Source organism: Canis lupus, chromosome 1 (genome assembly GCF_048164855.1).
Source record: "Canis lupus baileyi chromosome 1, mCanLup2.hap1, whole genome shotgun sequence".
Lineage (NCBI taxonomy): Eukaryota > Metazoa > Chordata > Mammalia > Carnivora > Canidae > Canis > Canis lupus.
This window is the reverse complement of record NC_132838.1, coordinates 71,142,019-71,164,260: the sequence shown is the minus strand read 5'-3', so window position 1 is coordinate 71,164,260 and position 22,242 is coordinate 71,142,019. Positions and strand designations below refer to the sequence as shown.

The 22,242-nt window shown below is 42.6% G+C and overlaps 1 protein-coding gene and 2 long non-coding RNA genes across 21 annotated transcripts in view; 1 reads left to right on the top strand and 2 right to left on the bottom strand.

Annotated features, from left to right (window-relative positions):
• Nucleotides 1-5,900, bottom strand: part of CDC14B (cell division cycle 14B) — a 102,644-nt gene extending 96,744 nt beyond the window's left edge. For 5 of the 18 annotated variants that reach the window (XR_012034925.1, XM_072834196.1, XM_072834278.1 and 2 more), the window contains exon 1: nt 5,647-5,892. Coding sequence is in view for 16 of the 18 variants with exons in the window: in XM_072834196.1 (XP_072690297.1) it covers nt 5,647-5,806 (160 nt within the window). In the remaining 2 variants the exon portion in view is untranslated. Of the gene's footprint in view, nt 1-5,646 lie in introns of all 18 variants that reach the window. The other 13 variants (XR_012034935.1, XM_072834326.1, XM_072834318.1 and 10 more) reach the window with 10 other exon arrangements.
• Nucleotides 5,901-6,813: 913 nt separating this feature from the next.
• LOC140637905 (uncharacterized) lies at nt 6,814-7,906 on the bottom strand. Its single transcript, XR_012035002.1, has 2 exons — nt 7,385-7,906; nt 6,814-7,093 (listed from the first exon to the last, which is right to left on the bottom strand). It is a non-coding gene; the product is annotated as an uncharacterized lncRNA (long non-coding RNA).
• Nucleotides 6,969-21,666, top strand: LOC140637893 (uncharacterized). 2 transcript variants are annotated; one of them, XR_012034971.1, is made up of 4 exons: nt 6,969-7,106; nt 13,118-13,231; nt 17,622-17,771; nt 20,312-21,666. It is a non-coding gene; the product is annotated as an uncharacterized lncRNA (long non-coding RNA). The 2 variants fall into 2 exon arrangements; XR_012034978.1 differs by lacking the exon at nt 17,622-17,771.
• Nucleotides 21,667-22,242: the final 576 nt, after the last annotated feature.

The window sequence follows — 22,242 nt, the reverse complement described above, 5'->3', positions numbered from 1 at the left end:
AGCCTATGTATGCACAAGACTAAATAGTACACGTCCAACAAATCATTTATCTATAACTCTGCTAAAATAGCTTTATCTGTCGGAAAAAAAATAAAAGCCAGGTAATATGGTTTTCCCAAAAAGAAAGTGCATCAATTTGGCCAAAATTACTTCTCTCTAGCCTTAGCTTCTGAGGGAAAAGTGGATGGTTGCGGTATTTCAAGATGATCTCTTGAAATTCTGTTTAGTAATGACACACTTGTCCTGTGAGACCATCGCAGAAACTTCCAAGAGATGTCATTGATATGTATCCAATGCCATCCTTCCATTCTAAAAATCTACAATGTGGTTCAATTCATTCCCATTCAAGGCACAGAGAAATTACAGTTTGCACTGACTGGTAACTCCTAGCATTAGTACCATCTCTGTCATCCAGTTATTCCACTTTCCCTTCATCTCCATGCCCAACCACTCTGTCCAATGAAACAGTAACAACGCCAACAATGTTAACTTTTTGTGTGTGGTGCCCCAGTGCCTAAGGAATTAGACCTAAAACAGGTAAGTAACATGACACCATCGTAAGTAAAGACGTTGAAGAATTAAGCATATAAATCAAGAAAGTAAATTAGAAAGAGGTCATAAGCAAGAAGGGAAACGAACACTACATGCTTTGATGAGCTTCAATTATTTTTTTTTGAGCTTCAATTATTGAAACTCAATAATCTGCTACATGAAAGTCTTGAAGAAAAATGAATTTATTTCCTCCCTGAATCAGTGCCCAGGTAACCATATTCCTTTTTTATCAAAAAGAAAAAAAAATGCTTCTATCACTGCAAACAATGAATATGCAAGACTATTTTACATACTAAGCATTCAATAAATACTTTTTGAATTAATGAATAAATTTTCCATGTCTAGTGTGAATTTTTTAAATCCTAAAAAGTAAAGGAGGCTGGAGGCAGTGCTATATCTGTTTAATTTGATGAGTATCTGATATACCATTAATCGGTGCTTTTAAATGATAATCCTGACCTCAACTAGAGATTCTCCAAAAAGATTATTTACCATTATAATATAGACAGCCTTAAACTATCATAGCAGACACTGAAAAAAAAAATTTAAGACAAATCACCAAGAATCTTTTTTAACCAATAATTACCAATTATTTTTACTAGTCAGAAGTTTAAAAAATAAAAAAGTAAAATAAATGGAAGTTCTGTACCAGCTATTAAATCCTATAAATTATCAAGCATAGGGATAATACAGTAATTTCATACTCCTTAATTTTTTTCCTTTATTAATAAAGAGGAAAGGAGAATGTGCACTATCATTTATGGCCCTCTTTAAGGGATAGGAATATAGAGATCAAAAGAGACTTCTGACTGCAAGGAGGTTCATAGGAAAATCAAAAACCTGCGTCCAACATTTTTTCTTTGGTATTTCTCCCATCTGTAAATGATGATACTTAATTCCAAAGCCAATCAAAAACCCTCCTCTCTTCCTTTCTTCCCCAGCTTCCCTGACTGATAACAACTCATTCTGATTATGTCTTTACTCAGTATCTCTTTCACATTAATGTATACAGTTTATAGTTTTCATTATCTTTTTTTAACATGATGCACTGGAACTGCATGATGAATATAGCTTAGGTAAAAATTCGTATCATTGCACATGGCAAGAACTGAGTGAACAATCAAGGAGAGGGGATGGGGACCACATGGGAATAAGACATGGGTCAGCTCCTGGTAAATGCCCAGTGCAGCCAGGGGGCTGGCTAGACACTAAGAAAATAGTGGCCACATAACAAAGGACTACAGGGAACAAAAATAGGCATTCGGCATCTTACATTAAATATATACACAGGGGCGCCCCAGTGGTTCTGTGAGTCAGGAGCTAGACTCCATTGTGGCTCAGGTCACATCTTGGGGCCCTGGGATGGAGCCCCAGTGGGCTGCCTGCTCAGTGGGGAGTCAGCTTGAGATTCTCTCTCCCACTCCCTCTGTCCTTCCCCACCCCTCGAAGGTACCAGCACTCTCTTATTCTCTAAAATAAATAAATCTTTTTTCAAAATGTGAACCATGAAATACCCTGCAATCTATGGGAATGGAATTTGACTTAACAGATTAAAATAGGTTGCAATAAAAATAACAAGGGACTAAAAAAAAAATAAAAAATAAAAAATAACAAGGGACTAAAATTTAAAAAAAATCCGTGTATTTCAGGGCAGAGTGGGCAGAAGTGATAATGTGCATTAATCTTTACAAACCAACGCCACTGGTAAGTCTGCAATCCTGTTAGCAAGTGAGGAAGTGGAATGAATTGCTGGAGGGAAATGCTGGTAGTACAGCAGCTTTGGAAAAAAGGCTGCAGGTTAAACATGGCCTTACCATGCAACTCTGCAATTCCCCTCCTAGGTGCATATATGCAGAACAGAAAACATCTCTACGCAAAAACCTGTACATGAATGCTCATAGCAGCATTATTCATTATCGCCAAAAAAGTCCACCAATGAATGGATAAACCTATATATATTTTGGCCAGGCCTCTTCACTTCTACTTTACAGATACAATCGTACATGTAGGTAGGTAGATATACTGATGCGGTAGCTGCCATCTGCAGGGACTGAAAACCCCCACATAACCATTTATTTATTACCATTATATAAATCATAATTCAGCCACATAATGCAATACCGTACAGCCATCAAAAGAGGACTCTTCGTGGGGCACCTGGTAGCTCAGTGGTTGGGCATCTGCCTTCGGCTCAGGGTGTGATCCTGGGGTCCTAGGAGCTAGTCCCCAATTGGGCTCTCTCTGTGTCTCTCATGAATAAATAAAATCTTTTTTTTTTTTTTTAAAGGACTCTTCTTGCTGATATGGCAAAATCTGTATAAACTTAAACATGCATAGAAAAAGGAAAGAAAATATTACTGGGGAGATTAACTACATTTATATATCTCCTTTGGTAATGCTCAACTTAGAAAACATTAAGGAAACAAACTGAGGAAAAAACAAGTTGGGGAGGATGAAACCAGGCTGTCACTTGCTGAGGTTCAAGCCCAATAAAAAGTAATCTGCACTCTAAAACAGACTAATTCAGTACCATTTTTCTAGGAAACTAAGACTGTCACTAAGAGATACCTGGACAAATTCCAGGCAAAGTTGACTCCCTTAGATTTCCCACACACACACTGAGGCTGGACCTTTCCATAATCTGGGTTTTTTTTTTTTTTTTCCATAATCTGGGTTTGTAATCTAAATAACAGAATTTTGATTTTATTTTTAAGTTCATTTTTAATTAATTAACTAATTTAAAGATTTTATTTATTCATGAGAACCACAGAGAGAGGCAGAGATACAGGCAGAGGGAGAAGAAGATGGGGGACTCGATCCCAGGACCCCAGAATCACAACCTGAGCTAAAGGCAGATGCCCAACCACTGAGCCACCCAGGCGCGCCCCCCCCCCCGGAATTCTGATTTTATATAATGCACCAATTCTTTCCTCAATATTTTCTGAAGTTAAATCACTGTGTTCAGGAAGACCAGCAATAAAGGAGGAAGACCTCGCCCAATGACTTTACTGTCAAAAACTTTCTTTTTGATGGAGACAATCTAAATGTTCATCAATAGGAAGCTGTCTAAAGAAATTATAAAACATATATGTATTTAGGGGCACCTGGCTGGCTCAGCAGAGAGTACGTCAGACTCTTGATCTTGGGGGTGTGAATTCCAGCCCCACATTGAATGTGAGATTACTTTAAAAAAAATAATAAAATCTTAAAAAATACACATATTTAAATACACATGTCCTTTATAGTTTTATTTTCTAAAACCATATCTACTTTGGCCTATGCAGTAATTAAAGTCAAATAAAGCAGGTTCACATGTACTAATCCTTCTGCTAAGAGGGAACACTGTGAAGAAAAAACAATGTACAAAACACCATGTATGCTACCATGCTTGAGTAAGACAGATAATATGTAGGTGTATGCACACACAGTCTCCTTCTGGAAGGGTTCACTGGAAACTAGGAACTTCAGTTGCCTCTGGGGAAGGACACTCGGTAGTGCCACCAACTTTTCACTATAAACTCCTGTGGACCTTCGGAACGAAGAGTGCCCTACTTGCCCTAAAAATTAAATGCTATGTAGCAAAGTTCCTTTGAAGAGATATGAATAACAAAGACGTAAGGAATGTGTGGGGTCGTCCCGCACTCCGAGCCCTCCTCGGCCAGGCGGTCCCCTGGGCCAGGCGGGTGGGACCCGCTCTCAGCTTCGGCCAAGCGGGTCACGGGCACCAGTGCCACCCGCCGCGGTGGGGCCGCGCACGTGCCAGCGGGGACCCGCCCCTCAGGTGCCCCCTCCCTCCCTGAACGGTTCCCAGGGGCCCTCCACCCCGCGCCCAGAAACCTTCCCCTCCACTCGCAGCTTCGTTAAAGTCGACCTTAACTTTCCAACTGTCCGTCAACCTAGGAAACAATCCCTACTAGATGTGCGTTTGCCTGAACACTTTCTGAATTCAGATTCTGACCACTCCAGCTCACCCGGCTCATCACAGGCGACGGGTGGGAGACTTTACGAAAGTCCCACACGCCAAAGCGTACGCCGTTCCGCGCCACAGAAAACACCGCACATTCCCTCAAAATCGTAGCCAGCTCTGCTGTTCACAAGGCGCTTCCACGTACATCATGACATTTAATACCTTCACACACTTTAGTGTCAATCCTGGCAAACCCAACGGCTGCCGCGCTGGATTTACTGGTCTTCAAGAACTGTAGAAGCGGCACTGAGCGAGAATCAACAGCTACCAAAGGGCCGCTCTTCCAGCAGCTCAGGCTGGCTGCGATGTCGCCCTCCAAAGGGGCCACTCCAGGCACCGGGCGCGCACCGCGGCTCAGGAGCCGTCAGTCACACGGGCCTGGTGGAAGCCCGGGAGGGGCGCTGGCCCCAGGAGAGGAGTGGCCCGGTCGGGGCGCGATCCGGCCCCGGGGGGGGGGGCAGGCCCCGGGGGGCAGCTCAGCGAGCCTGGAGGGGGAGGGGCTGGCCCCGGGTCGGGGAGGGCGGGGAGGTGGCCCGGGGGCCCGCACGCGCCGCGCGCTGGGGGGCGGGCCGGGGGCGGTGCGGCCCGGAGCGGGGACGCGGGGACGCGGGGACGCGGGGACGCGGGGACGCCGCCGAGGCTGGACTCCGAGTCCTCCCGAGCGGCCGCGGCTGGGCGGGCGGACGCCGGGTGAAGCCGGCCGCTGCTCCCTCCGGTGCCTGCGCATTCCGCGGGCTCGGGAACCCTCTGGGGTGATTCAGGGCTTCCGACTCCTCCGTGGGCCCACTGAGCCTGCAGCCCCGGAGGCGCGATTCACCCCGACTTAGGAAGAGCCCGAGGCGCCGAGCTGACGCCAGCAATTTGGAAAGGTGACCCTCGGTTCTTTGGCTGGGGTAGAAGCGTGCAAAACGGATAAAGTTACAGCTTGCGGCACACCCGGAGGGAGAGTCGGGGGAGGCACCGGGGAGCCCGGCCGCGGAAGGGGCGTGGCGGGGGGCTCGGAGGGGGCGGGGGTGAGGCGTGCGGGTCGGCCCCGAGGGGCGCCTGCCCTGCGGAGGGGGGGCTCGGGCCCCGCGCGGGGAGCCGCGTGTCTGGGCGCCCCGGCCCGCGCCCGCGCGCCGGCTCACCGGTGATGTCCAGGTACAGGTCATCCTGCAGGTCCAGGCGATGCCGCTCCTGCGACGTGGAGCTGCGACTCTTCTTCACTCCGGGCGAGGACGCCGAGCAGCGCCGCGAGCAGGGGGGCGCGGCGGCCCAGTTCGGCCGCCGCTCGCTCTTCCGCTTCATGGAGGCGGCCGCGGCCCTTCAGGGGGCCACGACCATGGCCCAGCGCGCCCGCTCGCCCGCCGGTGGGTGCCCGGGGACGGCGGGCGGCGGTGCAGCCGGAGGAGGGGCCGGGCCCAGCGCGCCTGCCCCGCGCCCTCCCGCCGCCGCCAGCGCCCCCAGCCCGGCCCCAGGTGTCTGCAGCCCGCCGGCGCGGCCGAGGCGACGCTGCTGCCTGCGGCGGGAGGGCTGCCCGGGGTCACCGCGCGCGCCCACGGCGGCCGCGGACGCTGCTGCCGAGGCGCCGCAGCACAGCGGGCCGCGGCTCCCGGGGACCCCAGGAGGGCTGCTCCGTGCAGCTTCATTCACAAAAAAGGGCCCACAACCCTCCTCGGGGCCCTCAGACCTGGGCTTTTCATTGGCCGGTGCGACGTGACGCCACGCCGACGGGGCCTTTCTACAGGCAGGTGCCCGGTGACGCCATAAAGAAAAGTCTGAGCGGTTCCACCAATCAGATATAAACGTGTGCTCGGGCCCCCTCCCCCATCCGCCTGCCCCCAACTTTTGTCCGCCGGGTGCTCCTGCAGCGCCCAGACCCCGGTCGCGCTGCCTTCGGGGCGTCAGCGGAGCAGCCTCCAGCCCACCTGGGACTGACCTCCAGGGCTTCGGCGTGTACGTTTGTAAGGATATTTCTGGGCTTTCCTGGTGATCGCGCCCAGTGAAAGGGGTCGTGCCACGGCTGCTGGCTTGGGAAAGAGTAGTGACCGATTAAACTGTTAGCTGCTCCGTAGAGTTCAGGTGAAGGTGATTTCACAACTGACCCCCACGCCTTCCCGACCTGGGTGTGCCCGGCACTCACGGGGACCAAACGGGGACTAAGAGGTCGGTCAGCCCGCCGGGCAAACACGAGCCACCGTCCTTCCCCTTGGAAGCCAGGGCCCGCATTTCACTCCGTAATTGTGTACACCAGTTGCCGAATTTTTCTTAAAAGTATCGACCAAAAAAAAAAAAAAAAGTGTCGACAGATCCAATTATTTAGGTATGGAAGCAAATAGCGAATTTAATCCTTGAACTTTAGTCTTGCAATCTGGCTTCCTATCTTATTTCTTCTGGGTATCTGTGGAACATACCCAAAACCGTCATTTTGGAGACACTTTAAACAAATGTTCATGGTGGCACCTAAGAAGGTGAATAGATTGGAGTGTAATCTTTAGGCCTCAGAGCCCCGAATTTGACATCTTGCAGTCTATTCCTAATTTTTCACCAGCATTTTAACGTCTTATCCTGCAGTTCCGCAATGACTGCCAGCCTCTAGAAGAGAAAGGTAAATTCGAGTCAGTCCCCATAGAAGCGTCTCAGAAATGCAAATTTTGATGGAGTACCTGGGGCGGGGGACTATTTGACTTATATTGTTGAAGGCCTTTATCCATTAGCACTGCTAATTAAGGAAGGAAAGGGGGTTGGGGAAAGAAGATTCTGACTCAGCTGAACAGCCTGGAACTACGATCAGCCACTTAGACCAGAAGCTTAGTAATCATGTCCTTTCATCCCGTTTTCCCCTAAGGAAATCAGTGAAGGCCTTAAATATAAAAATGGCCTTACCTGTTTGTCTGCAGGGGCAGCAAGGAAGGGAAAGAATTCGGAGCTTGAGTAATGCTATGCAAACTCTGCAGAAACCTATCCTCCCACGTCCTCCGCTTTAACCGGAAGTAGGAGGCCTTGCTGGCCTTAGGGGCTCAGCAGGGGAAAGGCCACCTTTGCCCAGACTATCTGGGATTTTGCAAAAGCAAGTCTTTTGTTTTGTTTATTGAGGTATAATTGACATGAAACGTTATATTAAGTTCGGGTGTACAACATATTGCAAAATAATCACCACAGCCAGTCTAGTTAACATCCAAGTAGGTCTTGTTTTGAGTAGGTATTACAAGGAATTGTCGACTTGGATCTCTAGAATGAAAGAAATTCAAATACCCCAATATACTGTTTATTTAAGGATCCCTTATGTAAGTGTCAAACTAAGATTGAAGTGCCAGAAATTGCACTTACATACTTAACATTTTCTCCTTCAAACTTATTATTGAGGCTGGAAATTCTAACAAAACACCTATGATTCCAATAAAAGAAAAAAAATGTAATAAAAATAAGCACAGATAATTATATTGTTTGAGCATTTTCACATTTTAAAAACATAGAATTAAGGTTTTGTTAGTATAACATCATTAAGAGAGAAAATACATAATTATACTTGTAATTTTGCAGAAATGTCTCACATTCTTGAGAGTAGGAAGTCCATATGCTAAGTACACATATCGAAATTTGAAACTCCATTTATATTTTGTTTTTAGGTCATATTTAGGTAATGGTAGGAAAGTACTATTTCTTAGTGATATTTGTTTTTTGTGTGTTGCACTTGAGTAATTTGGCTTTTCCTGATGTTCAGTAAGCTGATCCCTAGGCTATGAGAAATTGGCCATAGGAAATGTAGTTTAGTTTGCTTGGTTGATTGGTTAGTTTCCTGTCTACTGTTTGACCATTGATCATAAAATTTTAGAGCTTGAAAACACTACACAATATTTAATCCAAGGCTGCCCTTAAACAGTGAGGACAAGGGGATCCACAGAAGTGACAGGCGCAGGGCTGGAGTAAGAACCTAAATACTCCAGGACTCTGGCTTTCCCTGGCCTGTCTGAGCTTAGAGAACAGATGCGCCTGGTTGTGATCCTCAATATTATGAGCAGCACAGTGAAAAGCAAGAAAGGAGGGAAGGAGTTCTCTAAAATATTCCTCTCTCCTAGGTAAATTCACCCAGAAAAGAATATGATTATGCAACCTTTACTTTTATTTTGGGGGGGAACATTTTCTGATATGTGTATTTCAGACAAGTTGTACTCTGAAAATTTGAAATCTTACCCTAAAATTAGTATAAACTGATCCGTAGATACATTGTTAAAATTTCAAAGGCTGGGGAACTAGCCTAGCTCAGTGTGTAGAGCATGCAACTCTTGATCTCACAGTTTTAAGTTTGAGCCCCATGTTGGGTGTAGAGATTACTTAAAACTAAAATCTTGGGCAGCCTAGGTGGCTCAGCGATTTAGCGCTGCCTTCAGCCCAGGGTGGATTCTGGAGACACGGGATTGTATCCCGCGTTGGGCTCCTTGCAGGGAGCCTGCTTCTCCCTCTGCCTGTGTCTCTGCCTCTGTGTGTGTGTGTGTGTGTTTCATAAATAAATAAATAAAATCTAAAATAAATAAATAAATATCTTAAAAACAAAACAAAACTATGCAGTCTATGATACTTTGTTATAGCAGCCCAAGACAAGTGATAATATCTATAAAAATTCATACTAAAGAATTTATGGATAAAGTATTAGAGTATAACACTTTAAAATGGCTCAATAAACATATTCTCTATCTCGTTCTATCTACCTATTTACCTATCTATCTACCTATGAAACAACGATAGCAGAGTATTAAGAATTGTTGAATTCAGGGAAAAAAATTGTTGAATACAGCTAATGGTTATTATTTTTCCATTCTTCCTACTTTTTTATGTTTGAAAATTTTCATAAAGTCAATTTTTCTCTATATTCTTACATATTTTAAAGACTTTATTTTTTTCTTTTTTTTTTTTTTAATTTTTATTTATTTATTTATGATAGTCACAGAGAGAGAGGCAGAGACACAGGCAGAGGGAGAAACAGGCTCCATGCACTGGGAGCCCGATGTGGGATTCGATCCCGGGTCTCCAGGATCGCGCCCTGGGCCAAAGGCAGGCGCTAAACCGCTGCGCCACCCAGGGATCCCTAAAGACTTTATTTTTAAGTAATCTCTGCACATGTAGGTTTGAACCCCATGATCAAACCTACAACTCTAAGATCAAGAGTCACATGCTCCACTGACTGAGCCAGGCAGGTGCCTCTATATTCTTACATATTTTTAAATTCTTGGGCAGCCCAGGTGGCTCAGCAGTTTAGTGCCACCTTCAGCCTAGGGCATGATCCTGGAGACCCGGGATCGAGTCCCACGTCAGGCTCCCTGCATGGAGCCTGCTTCTCCCTCTGTCTCTGCCTCTCTCTCTCTGTGTCTCTCATGAATAGATAAATAAAATCTTTTAAAAATAAATAAATAAATAAATAAATAAATAAATAAATAAATAAATAAATAAATTCTTTCCTTGATTTTGCCTAGGGTAGTATTCAATTTCTAGATTAACTTGAAGAAAATTGACATATTTACAATATTGAATTTCTTTCATAGGAATTTCTTAAAATATTGATTTTCTTTAATTAACTGAAAAGGTTCACCTTTAAATTTCAGTCCTTTCTGACTTCAGTAAGTAAACTACCATAGGTTTATTATAAGCATGATTTTGTGTATTGTTCTTCGATCCTACCACTGTTAATAGAAGGTACAGCCTTCTTAGAAACATTTTTCATTAAACATAGGCTTCTCAGCTTTTTTTGTTCACAAGGGAGATAGTATTTTACTGTCCAGATTAATTTCAGTTCCTCCTCCTGGCTTCCTACAAGGCCCAGAGGCCTACTGGGGCAAAAGAAATTACACCTATTACTATATAACCAAAGCAGAATCCACTACATCTGGGACACTTAAATTTACACCAAGGCCCAACAGAACTTTGAACTTAAATTCTTTTCTTTATTTTATTATGGAGTTTTGGGCAGCACGGTCTCTTATCACCTCATTTTTTGTAAGTAACAAGGAGGCTTTTGCGAGGATTTGTTAACCTCATATTCACAGTAAGATCTGGGGGCACCATAAGAGTGTGATTTCAGCTACAGTAATTTCCTGCTGTTTTTACTTTCAATGAACTTTTTAAAAGTTGAGATATACTTAACATGCAATAAAAGCAAAGATCTGGATGTTAATTCAGTGACTTGTAAAGTTATATACACCTGTGTAACCACCACCCAAAAATAAAAAATACAGAATCAGTGGTCCTTACAGAAATACCATCCATGTAGACATGAGCATGATTCCCTGTGCCAAGCCTATGTCCAGACCTTTCTCCTTGCTATTCCAGTCTGACACCCTTACATTGTCCCTGCTTGCTGCTCTCCATCTCACTTTAAAAAAAAAAAAAAAAAAAAAAAAAAAAGATTGTATTTATTTATTCATGAGAGACACAGAGAGAGATAGGCAGGCTCCATACAGGGAGCCCGATGTGGGACTCAATCCCTGGTCTTAAGGATCATGCCCTGGGCTAAAGGCAGACACTCAACCGCTGAGCCACCCAGGTATCCCATCTCCTTCTCACTTCTGACACCCCTTTGGCACTGCACCTCAGCTTCTAAACCTTCCCTCCCACTCACCCTTGACTGAATAGGCTAGGCTCTCCTGGCTGGGATCTTGGTCCTCTTCCTCAGATAGCACTGAGCTACAAAATTGCTGCAGACCCAAGTTCCTGCATTTGGCCCTACCTGCCACCAGACCTCCCCCATCAGTGCTAGGTAGTAGTAGAACTGAGCATGCTACAAGTGGTAATCAGCAGAGATAATCAGGTAATGTGATGTAGCTAATAGCCTCCTTCACCTTCACTACACACATTTGTCTTTCCAATTGTTGCAGGACAAGAAAGACATCCCTTGTCTGACTCTGCCCTTATCCACACCGAAGTAAACTAAAGGCATCAATTTCAAGTCACTTCTGTAGCTATAGAAGTGTAAAAGCAATTTATTCTTTATCTCCTGTTGTGGCTGGGAGACTATTCCCTGCAAAGACTTTGGAAGAGAACTAGCCACCGATTCCAATATATTGAATGATTTTTCTGTCTTTTTGTTACAAATTTTCTTGTCTATGAGGAGATCCTAGCCCAGTGTTGGTTCTCCCTCTCACCTGCTGTTCTCCATAGGAATGGGGAGGACAGGAAAAAGTAAAATACACATTCTTACTTGGTGGGGGGGTTCCACTACCTTTTTTTTCCCTCTTCAATGATACCAGAGCACAAATGGACAGATTAAGTTGGGTTCTCTATTTCACTTTTTTCAGATCTATTTATTTATTTGAGAGAGAGTGGAGGGGAGAGGGGCATTGGGAGAGGAAGAGAGAGCCTCAAGCCAACTCTGAGCAACACAACCCTGAGATCAGACCTGAGCTGAAACAAGGAGTCTACCACCTAGATGCCCTAATTTCATTTTTAATTGCAGATTCGAGTGAGCAGAGAATTGTTTTATCCAAAGTTAGGGGCTGTGCAAAAGACAAAAACAGAAAACTAAAAAGACCCATAATATTGGCAGTCAGCTTCTAGATATTGTCCATAATAGTGAATTATCATTTAATAACACTTGTGGAAAGAAAAGCAATTCTGTTTCCACATTTAATATATTAACTTAATTCTTTTAGTTTATGCACTACTAAACATTGTATAAAAAAGAATATGGGGGCACCTGGGTGGCTCAGCAGTTGGGCGTCTGCCTTTGGCTCAGCAGTTGGGCGTCTGCCTTTGGCTCAGGGTGTGATCCCGGGGTCCTGGGATCGAATCCCACATAGGGCTCCCTGCAGGGAGCCTGCTTCTCCCTCTGCCTGTGTCTCTCCCTCTCTCTATGTGTCTCTCATGAATATATAAATAAAATCTTTAAAAAAATTAGATATGTAGGATGGTCTGGAAGATAAATTTAAGACTCTTTAGATGGGGCAGGGTGCTGTTAGCACATTTTAGTTGATAAAAGTATATGATTAGATTTGCTATTTTGAAAGTTTACTATGGAGTGGGTGGGACATGGTCCAGGAAATGGACATGCTGCCCAAAGGACAAGTTTGATCACAAATTCTTCACTTCTAAATACGTTGTAACATTATTTTGGGAGCTAGATTTAAGTCAGAAACATGTTATTTATTTATTTTCTCCAAAGATTTTATTTATTCATGTGTGAGAGAGAGACAGTGTGCACCAGCAGGGGGAGGGGCAGGGGGACAAGCAGACTCCCCACTAAGCAGGAAGCCTGACACAGGGCTGGATCCTAGGATCCCAATAACGACCCAAGCTGAAGGCAGACACTAACCCACTGAGCCACCCAGGCGCCCCTGGACTATCCTACATATTTCTGAGAGTCATGTTTATTATTAGTTTAGTTAAAAAATTTCAAACCTATGCTAATTTAGGGGGGAAAAGTTTAATATTTGAACCATTTGAGAGAATGTTACAGACATCATGACCTCTATCTCCTCAGGGCAGTGATGTTTTCCTACATAACCATAATGTCATTGTCAAATTCAGGAAGCTTAACATTCCTACATTTATAAAATATTTAGTCCATCTTCACAATTCGCCAATTGTCCTAACAATATTCTTTATAGACTTTTTTTTCCCCTGACCCAGGAAGCAGTCCTTAACAGCCTGAGGATGAACATTTTTGAGGAGTTCTCTGCCCTGATGGTGCATTCTCGATGTATCAGGTTAGGAGGTCCAGGATGACAGTTTGCCGTATTCTGGGTAAATATGAACTTTGATCACTGGCTTCATTAAGGTGCTACCTGCCAGTTTTTTCCACTATGAAGGTCTAACTTTTCCCTTTATAGTTAATAATTTGTGGGGAGATACTTTAAGATCACGAACTTCTACCCAGTGACTTAGTACACATTGGTGATTCTGAATCAGGTGTTACTATAATGGTATAGACTGGTGATTTTCAAATTATGTTCTACATTTATTAATTGGCATTCTTTAGAAAGAGGGGCTTTCTTTTCTCTTCTTTGTATCTATGTATGCAAATGGATGGATGGATGGATGGATGGATGGTGGATTATGGATTATTCATTTCTTGTTTTGTATATTGGGTTATAATCCCAGAGTGTCACTATATATTTTGATGCTCAAAGTGTCCCAGATCTGATTAGTGGGTGTCACTTCATATTAGCTTCCATGTCCTTTCGATGTGTCCCCATCAATGTTTTAGTGCTTTCTTACTTTCTGGCAAAAGATGTTCCATGTTTACCTTGTGCTCTCCCTGCCCCTGCCCGGGAACCAGTTATTCCTTCAGGAAGGTCCACTTCTCTTCACTAGGTCATGGTGTTTAAAAAGTATTCAAGGCTCTTGAGACCTGACCCTGGCCTCATCTACTTCTCCTGATGTGATTCCTTTGCTGCCTCCTGTGCTCACTCACATATCCTCTCATGTCCCCCAAGTGCCATGCTCCTCTAGACTCCTGCACTTGTCCATGCTGGGGCCTCTTTCTAGAGGCTCTTACCACCACTTTTCTGTGTGGCCAATTCTTTTTTTTTTTTAATATTTTATTTATTTATTTGACAGAGAGAGAAAGAGCACGCAGGGGAGTGCAGACAGAGGGGGAGGGAGAAGCAGGCTCCCCACGGGGCACAGAGCCAGATGCGAGCCTTGATCCCAGGACCCTGGGATCATGACCTGAGCCCAAGGCAGACGTTTAACCGACTGAGCCACCCGGGCACTCTTTGTGTGGCTAATTCTTACTCTTTGTCACCACATTCAGGTATTAACTGATGCCTAGTTTTCTCTGACCACCTTAGAATCCCACCTGTGACCTGTGCTCCTGGCAGCACTAACTCTGTAATCCTCTCTCCATAGGAAAATAGCATCTCATTGTTGTTTTCTGTTTTGTTGTTATTATTTATTTATTTATTTTTAAAGATTTTATTTATTTATTCATGAGAGACACAGAGAGAGAGGCAGAGGCAGAGGCAGAGGAAGAAGCAGGTTCCCTGTGTGGAGCCCGATGTGGGACTTGATCCAGTGATGCTGGGATCACGCCCTGAGCTGAAGGCAGACGCTGGACCCTGAGCCACCCAGGCATCCCTGTTTTGTTTTTAAATAGCTTTTTTTTTTTTTTTTTTTTTTTAAGTAATCTCTACACCCAATGTGAGAGTTCAAACTCACAACCCTGAGATCAAGAGTCACACACTCCACCCATCTCATTGTTTTAATTTACATTTGGCCGGTTACCAAGGTAAGCATATTGCTTTCTGTGTGGGAAATAGAAAATAATACTGTTCAAGAGAACACAAGAACTGGCATTATGAAGCAATGAGGCTAAGGAAATTCCGTGTTGTACTGCATTTTTAGTTGAGTCTTCTGTAACTAAACATGGATCATTGTTCCAGTATGGTTTTTTTATTGAGTTATAATTGACATAACATTATATATATATACAGACACACACACATACCTCTTTATTCATTCATCAATCAATGGACATCTGGGCTCTTTCCAGTTTGGCTATTGTGGACAATGCTGCTATAAACATAGAATTGTAGGTGCCCCTTCAAATCACCATTTTTGTATCCTTTAGATAAATTAGTGCAATTGCTCGTTGTAGGGTAGTTCTATTTTTAATGTTTTGAGTAACTCTACACTGTTTTCAAGAGTGGCTGCATCAGTTTGCATTCCCAACAGTGTGAGAGGGCTCCCCTTTCTCTGCATCCTTGCCAACATCTATTGTTTCCTGAATTGTTAATCCTCCCAAAACATTTTTTAAAGCATTAATTCACAGGAGGCCCTAATACTTGCCAAAACGGACATGAGCAACAAAATACCAAAATGTGAGCTTTCAGTCTAGAAAAACAGGAAGTGTACTGGTTTAAGAAGAAAGAATGATGAATGTTGTGTTTATGAAAGATGTATGCATGTTCTTAGAATTATGAAGCTATTCTTTATTTACACCAAGTTAGTAAATACATTCACGTATGGTATTTTAAATCCTTAGGAGTGGAAGTCTGGAAATGTTAGTGATTACAGGCTGCTGTCAGAGTAAAGTTAAAATAACAGAGCTGAAATGATTTTTAAAGAAACCTTAAAAATACTTTGAGTGCTTACCTATTTTTTAAAATGGCATGTAAGAAGATTGGTGTAATAGACACATTTTCCGTTTTACTGAGTATTACTAAATTGCTCTGCAAATTATTTTCCAGTTTACATTGTGTGAGAATACCCATGGCTCAATCCTCAACACTTATCATACTTTATATTTCTTGCTAAATTCCTGAATATAAAATAATATATCATTGTGGACTTAATTTGCAAGTCCTTAAATTACTACTGAAGTAGGATATTTTTTCTTTTCTTTTTTCTTTTTTTTAAGATTTTATTTACTTATTCATGAGAAACACTGAGAGGAGAGAGCTAGAGGCAGAGACACAGGCAGAGGGAGACGCAGGCTCCATGCAGGGAGCCTGATGTGGGACTCCATCCCTGGCATCCAGGACCACACCCTGGGCCGAAGGCAGCACTAAACCGCTGAGCCACCCGGGCTGCCCTGAAGTTGGATATTTTTTTCATGTTTATTAGCCATTTATGAGATTTTTCCCGATGAATTTGTAGTTGTGTACTAACAAATGTGGTGTACCCTCAAAAGAGGTCTGTTTGGCCTTTGCCCTTAGCTGCTTAGAGATAATCTCTAAACCCTTGGAATGTCTTTCCCAATAAGAGTGGCTTTGCCTGAGGTCATGCCAGATGATACTGTGATTTGAAAAATAGTGGTTTACAAATATTGCACTGATGTATTTATCTTTTCCTGTAGATAATATCCCAGCACCACTTATTAATACTCTATCCTTTCTCCAGTTATCTGCAGCATGTCAAGTGTCTATAGATGTGTTTGTCTGTTTCTGAGCTTTGTATTCTATTCCATTTGTCTCCCTCTCTATACATATGTCCTGACAGTTTCACACCATCTTAATTGCTATGACTTTATTCTGCAATTTTTTAAAGATTTCTTTTTATTTATTTATTTGAGAGGGAGATGGAGAAGCAGGCTCCCTGCTGAGCCAGGAGCCTGATGTGGGGCCCCATCCCAGGATCCTGGGATCATGACCCGAGCTGAAGGCATATGCTTAGCTGACTGAGCCACCCAGGTGCCCCTATTCTGCATTTTGATTTCTCACAGAACCATCTACCTCTTGCCTCTTCAGGAATGTCTTAGTTTCTGCTCTTCTACATAAATTTTAGAAAGAAGTACAAGTTCCATGAAAAACTCGGTAAGGATTATTAGGAATCTGTAGACCAATTTGGGAACAGCTAACATTTTTAGGATAATGAGTAATCTTCTCCATAAATATGTTATCTCTGCGTTTATCAAATCTTTTAAACATTTCTTTAATAAAGATATGTAATTTTCTTATAAAGGCTTAATATGTTGGATTTATTTGTGGGTCCCTTATCAGCTTTATTGCTCTTATAAATGATTTTAAGATCAAATTTCCTGTTTACCAAGGGTTTGTGGCAATGCAAACTAATTTTGAATATTGATATATCCAGCTACTTATTTTATTAATTCTAAGAATTTGTCTTTAGATTCTTTTTGGTTTTCTATGTAGACAGTCATGGCATATATTATTATTTTTTAAAGATTTGTTTATTTATTCATAAGAGACACAGAGAGAGAGAGAGAGAGAGAGAGAGAGAGGTAGAGACACAGGCAGAGGCAGAAGCAGGCTCCATGCAAGGAGCCTGACATGGGACTCGATTCTGGGTCTCCAGGATTACTCCCTGAGCCAAAGGCGGGCATTAAACTACTGAGCCACCCAGGGATTCCCCCCATGGCATATATTATATATCATTTATCAATGAGGGTTTTAGTTCTTCTTCCTTCTAAATCTTATACCTTTTATTTGTTTTGTTGTGGTTTTGTGCTGGCTAGGACTCCTAATGTCAAAAACTAGCAGTATTAATGGGCACTTATCATTTTCCTTTTTTCAAAGAAATAAATGTAACATTTTTCGATTAAATATGATAAATGTTGAAGGTTTTTGGCAGACAGGTTTTATCAGATAAAGGAAATAATTTCCTTTAGTTTCTAGATTGCCTAAGGTGGTTTTTTTTTTTTTTTAAGATTTTATTTATTTATTCATGACAGACACAGAGAGAGAGAGGCAGAGACACAGGCAGAGAGAGAAGCAGGCCCCATGCAGGGAGCTCGACATGGGACTCGATCGTGGGTCTCCAGGATCACACTCTGGGCCGAAGGCGGCACTAAACCAATGGGCCACCGGGGCTGCCCCACAAGGTGTTTTTTTTTTTTTTAAGTATAAACAGATGCTAAATTTTATGGTTTTTTTCTGCTTCTTTGAAGTAACTATAGACATATTTTTTCTTCCTTAAATGTGTTAATGTGAATTATTTTAATTTATTGTAAAACCAAATTTGCATTTCTGGGATAAACCCTACTTATTGTGGTAAATTAAATATTTTATATATTGTTAGATTCTGTTTGCCAATATACACTTTAGGAATTTCTCATTTATTTATGTGAGAGTCCAACCTATAATTTTCCATTCTTTTATTAGTCTACTCTGATTGAAATAAAAAAAAGGTAAAATTAGCCTCATTTTCTCTTCTCAGAAAGTTTGGATAAGATTAGAAATATCTTTACTTCCTTAAAAATTTGGTTAAAAAAATTGGTAGAATTCAAATTCTTGTAAAAGCTCTTTGATCTAGTGTTTTCTTTGTGAGATGGAACTACTGATTTTCTTCTTTTTTTTTCTTTCCATAATGATTTTAAGGTAATCTCTATACCCAACATGGTGCTCAAACTGACAACCCCCAGATCAAGGGTCGCATGTTCTACTGTCTGAGCCAGCCAGGCACCCCTGGAACTAATAATTTTCAACTGCTGAATTGATTTTTAAAAGGTTATAAGGTGTATAGGTATTGTATTTCTTAAGACTATTGAAAAGTTATTTAAATAAAACATTTTGTCTAAATTTAAAATTTATCAGCATAAAATAGAATGTTTTTTTTTTTTTTTTTAAAGATTTTATTTATGGGATCCCTGGGTGGCGCAGCGGTTTAGCGCCTGCCTTTGGCCCAGGGTGCGATACTGGAGACCCGGGATCGAATCCCACGTCGGGCTCCCGGTGCATGGAGCCTGCTTCTCCCTCTGCCTGTATCTCTGCCTCTCTCTCTCTCTCTCTATCATAAATAAATAAAAATTTTAAAAAATGATTTTATTTATTTATTCATGAGAGACAGAGGCACAGACACAGGCAGAGAGAGAAGCAGGCTCCATGCAGGGAGCCCGACATGGGACTCGATCCCAGGTCTCCAGGATCATGCCCCAGGCTGAAGGCTGTGCTAAACCGCTGAGCCACCCAGGCTGCCCAAAATAGAATGTTCTTACATTTTAGTCTCTGCTATGCGTATGGTTCTGTCCCTTTTTTGTTTCTAATATTTGTGCCTGATTTTTCCTTCCATCAGTTTTGCAACAGGTTTGTCTACTTAATTGCCAAATTTACCCTGTGGAATCACCCTATTATTTCTGTCTTCTGTTTTATCAATTGACCTCTTTTCCTAGCTCCTTTCATTTTTTCATATAGGTTTCGTTGGCTGGTTCTTAATGTTGAACATTCAGTCCATTAATTTCCAGGGCTATTTTCTTCTCTAATACGAGAATTTAAGGTATGAATTTACATTAAAATACCATTCTTGAAGAATTCCACAAATTATTGTCATTATTCAGTTCTAGTTCTTTACATCCCTGGCATTTTCTTTGTCCCATGAATTTTTTTTTTAAAGATTTTATTTATTCATGAGAGACACAGAGAGAGAGGCGGAGATACAGCAGAGGGAGAAACAGGCCCATTGCAGAGAGCCTGATGTGGGACTTGATCCTGAGATTCTGGGATCACACCCTGAGTGGAAGGCGGACACTCAACCACTGAACCACCCAGGAGCACCATCCCATGAATTTTTAGTGCTTTTTTTTTTTTTTTAATTAAAAATGTCTACAGAGGGTTTGGTTTTGATATTGATTTCTTATTGTTGCATTGGAATACAAAACATGGTCTGTATAAACGTGAGTTTTTGAAATTGAGCTATACTTCAAGGATAATACATGATTAATGTTTCATGTATTGTTGAGAAAGGATAGGTTTTTTAACTTATATTTTACATTTGTTCATTAAATCAGATTTATTATTTGCACTGTTCAACTCCTTTTTTTTTTTTTAAGATTTTATTTATTTATTCATGAGAGACAGAGAGAGAGAGAGAGGTAAAGACACAGGCAGAGGGAGAAGCAGGCTCCATGCAGAGAGCCCGACTTGGGACTATCCCAGGTCTCCAGGATCATGCCCCATGCTGAAGGCAGTGCTAAACCTGCTGAGCCACCTGGGCTGCCCAGTTCAACTCTTCTTTATTCTTAATTACTATTTCTTTGCTGTATCCATCAATGAAGATGATCAATATAATTTATATATTATTTATATATAATAAATATAATTTATGGTCTAAGCAGAATATCTGAGAGTGAAAACGGTGTGAAAATAATTCTGATTATTTTTTAAGGTTTTTTTTTTTTAATTGGCAAAATACACTGATATACAGTGAGCATTTTGTTTAATATGGGTAACTACTTAGTAAAGGTGGGGAAGGAAAGGAAAATGGAGGTAGTATTTGCAGTTTACCAATGAATGAGTATTGGAAACCAGGATCTTACCAAAAGGGCAAAACTAAGGCAATCCAGAGATGCACAGTGAACAGAATGATAGGGCTATCATTTCACCGGCTATCATGCCATTTTAGAATTTTTTCTGTGAACCATTTCAGACCCTTCCTGGCCCAGAAGCGGGAAGCCTGAGAGGAGTGACCTTACCTGCTTGAGGAAGACAACATGGAACCCCCAAGATGTCTCAGAATATTTCCCAAATGGATTTACAGTCATTCTCCAAATCCAGCCACCTCTAAGGTCCCGCTGAACAGTCCCTTGTCTCCTCACTGCTGCCCCCTGCAGACAGCTGCCTCCTGGTTCAGGCCCGCGCCATCCAGCCCCACAGCTCGCACACCCGCGAGGTCCTGCGTCATTCCATTCTGAAAGGCCACTGATTTCCTTCTGACCATCACATCACATCCAGACTTCTGTGGGGTGTGCAAGGCCTATCATTCCTTTCTGCCTCTCCAGTCAGTCTTCATCCGCCAGCCACAGCCTCACATTCAGAGGGTGCTTCTCCCTCAGGGGAGTCTCCTGACTCCCCTGAAAGATACCTGGCCTGCACAGCAAGACACCATCATAATCTTTTTTTTTTTAATATTTTATTTATTTATTCATGAGAGACAGAGAGAGAGAGAGAGAGAGAGAGAGAGGCAGAGACACAGGCGGAGGGAGAAGCAGGCTCCATGCAGGGGACGTGGGACTCAATCCTTGGTCTCCAGGATCGCGCCCCAGGCGGAAGGTGGAGCTAAACCGCTGAGCCACCGGGGCTGCCCGACACCATCATAATCTCTTCTGGATTCCCTGCAGTTACTTTGGCTTTCCCCAACTAGATAGACTATAAGCTCCTGAAAGACAGGAACCATTTTTATATTATATACTGTATCTTCCAAACACCCAGCATAGTGCTGAGTGCAGAAAGCAATCTCACTTACTGATTAATTGATAATGAGAAGCGTGATCTTATGAAAAGAAATTTGCCTTCTACATGGCAGGTCAGTGAAGGTGTTCTCTGCACCTTCCATCTTCATAGACCTCACCCATGGTGCTATTTCCAAACAAATGTAATGTGCTCCTTTGATTTTTGATGCAAGAGTAAAACAAGCCATGGCAACAATCCAGGAACAATGAATTCATGCACAGTGGACCTGTGATGGGTAAAAGTTGGTTCTTGGTATTCAGCCACCGGAGAGATGCCCAGATCGGAGGTCGTAGCCATGAGCCAGGATCATTATTAATAAGAATAGGGACATCTGGGTGGCTCAGTGGTTTAGCGGCTGCCTTCAGCCCAGGGTATGATCCTGGAGTCCCAGATCGAGTCCCACATCAGGCTCCCTGCATGAAGTCTGCCTCTCCCTCTGCCCGTGTATTTGCCTTTCTCTCTCTGTGTCTCTCATGAGTAAATATGTAAAATCTTAAAAAATTAATAAAAATAAAATGTACATAAAAATAAATAAAATAATTTCTTGAAATAGTTATTGACTGATAATTATTTCAATGTTAGGAGATTTCTTAAACTATTTTCAAAATAAAATTTTGGGCATCTGAGTCTTGGTTTCAGCTCAGGTAATTATCTCAGGGTTGTGGGATCGAGCCCCCAGCGTTCAGCATGGCATCTGCTGAAGGTTCTCTCTCTTCCTCTGCCCCTTGTCCACATCTCTCTCTCAAATCTTTTAAAAGTAATAAAATAAAATTCTTTCTGAGGGACCTCAGTGGCTCAGTCAGTAGAGTGACTCGATTTCAGCTCTGGTCATGAGATCAACCCCTGCACTGGGCGTGGAGCCTACATAAAAAATAATAAAAAGGGATCCCTGGGTGGCGCAGCAGTTTGGCGCCTGCCTTGGGCCCAGGGCGCGATCCTGGAGACCCAGGATCGAATCCCACGTCGGGCTCCCGGTGCATGGAGCCTGCTTCTCTCTCTGCCTATGTCTCTGCCTTTCTCTCTCTCTCTCTCTGTGTGACTATCATAAATAAATAAAAATTTTTAAAAAAATTAAAAAAAATAATAAAAAGAAAATTCTTTCTAAAAAATTTTAAACTTTTATATTGA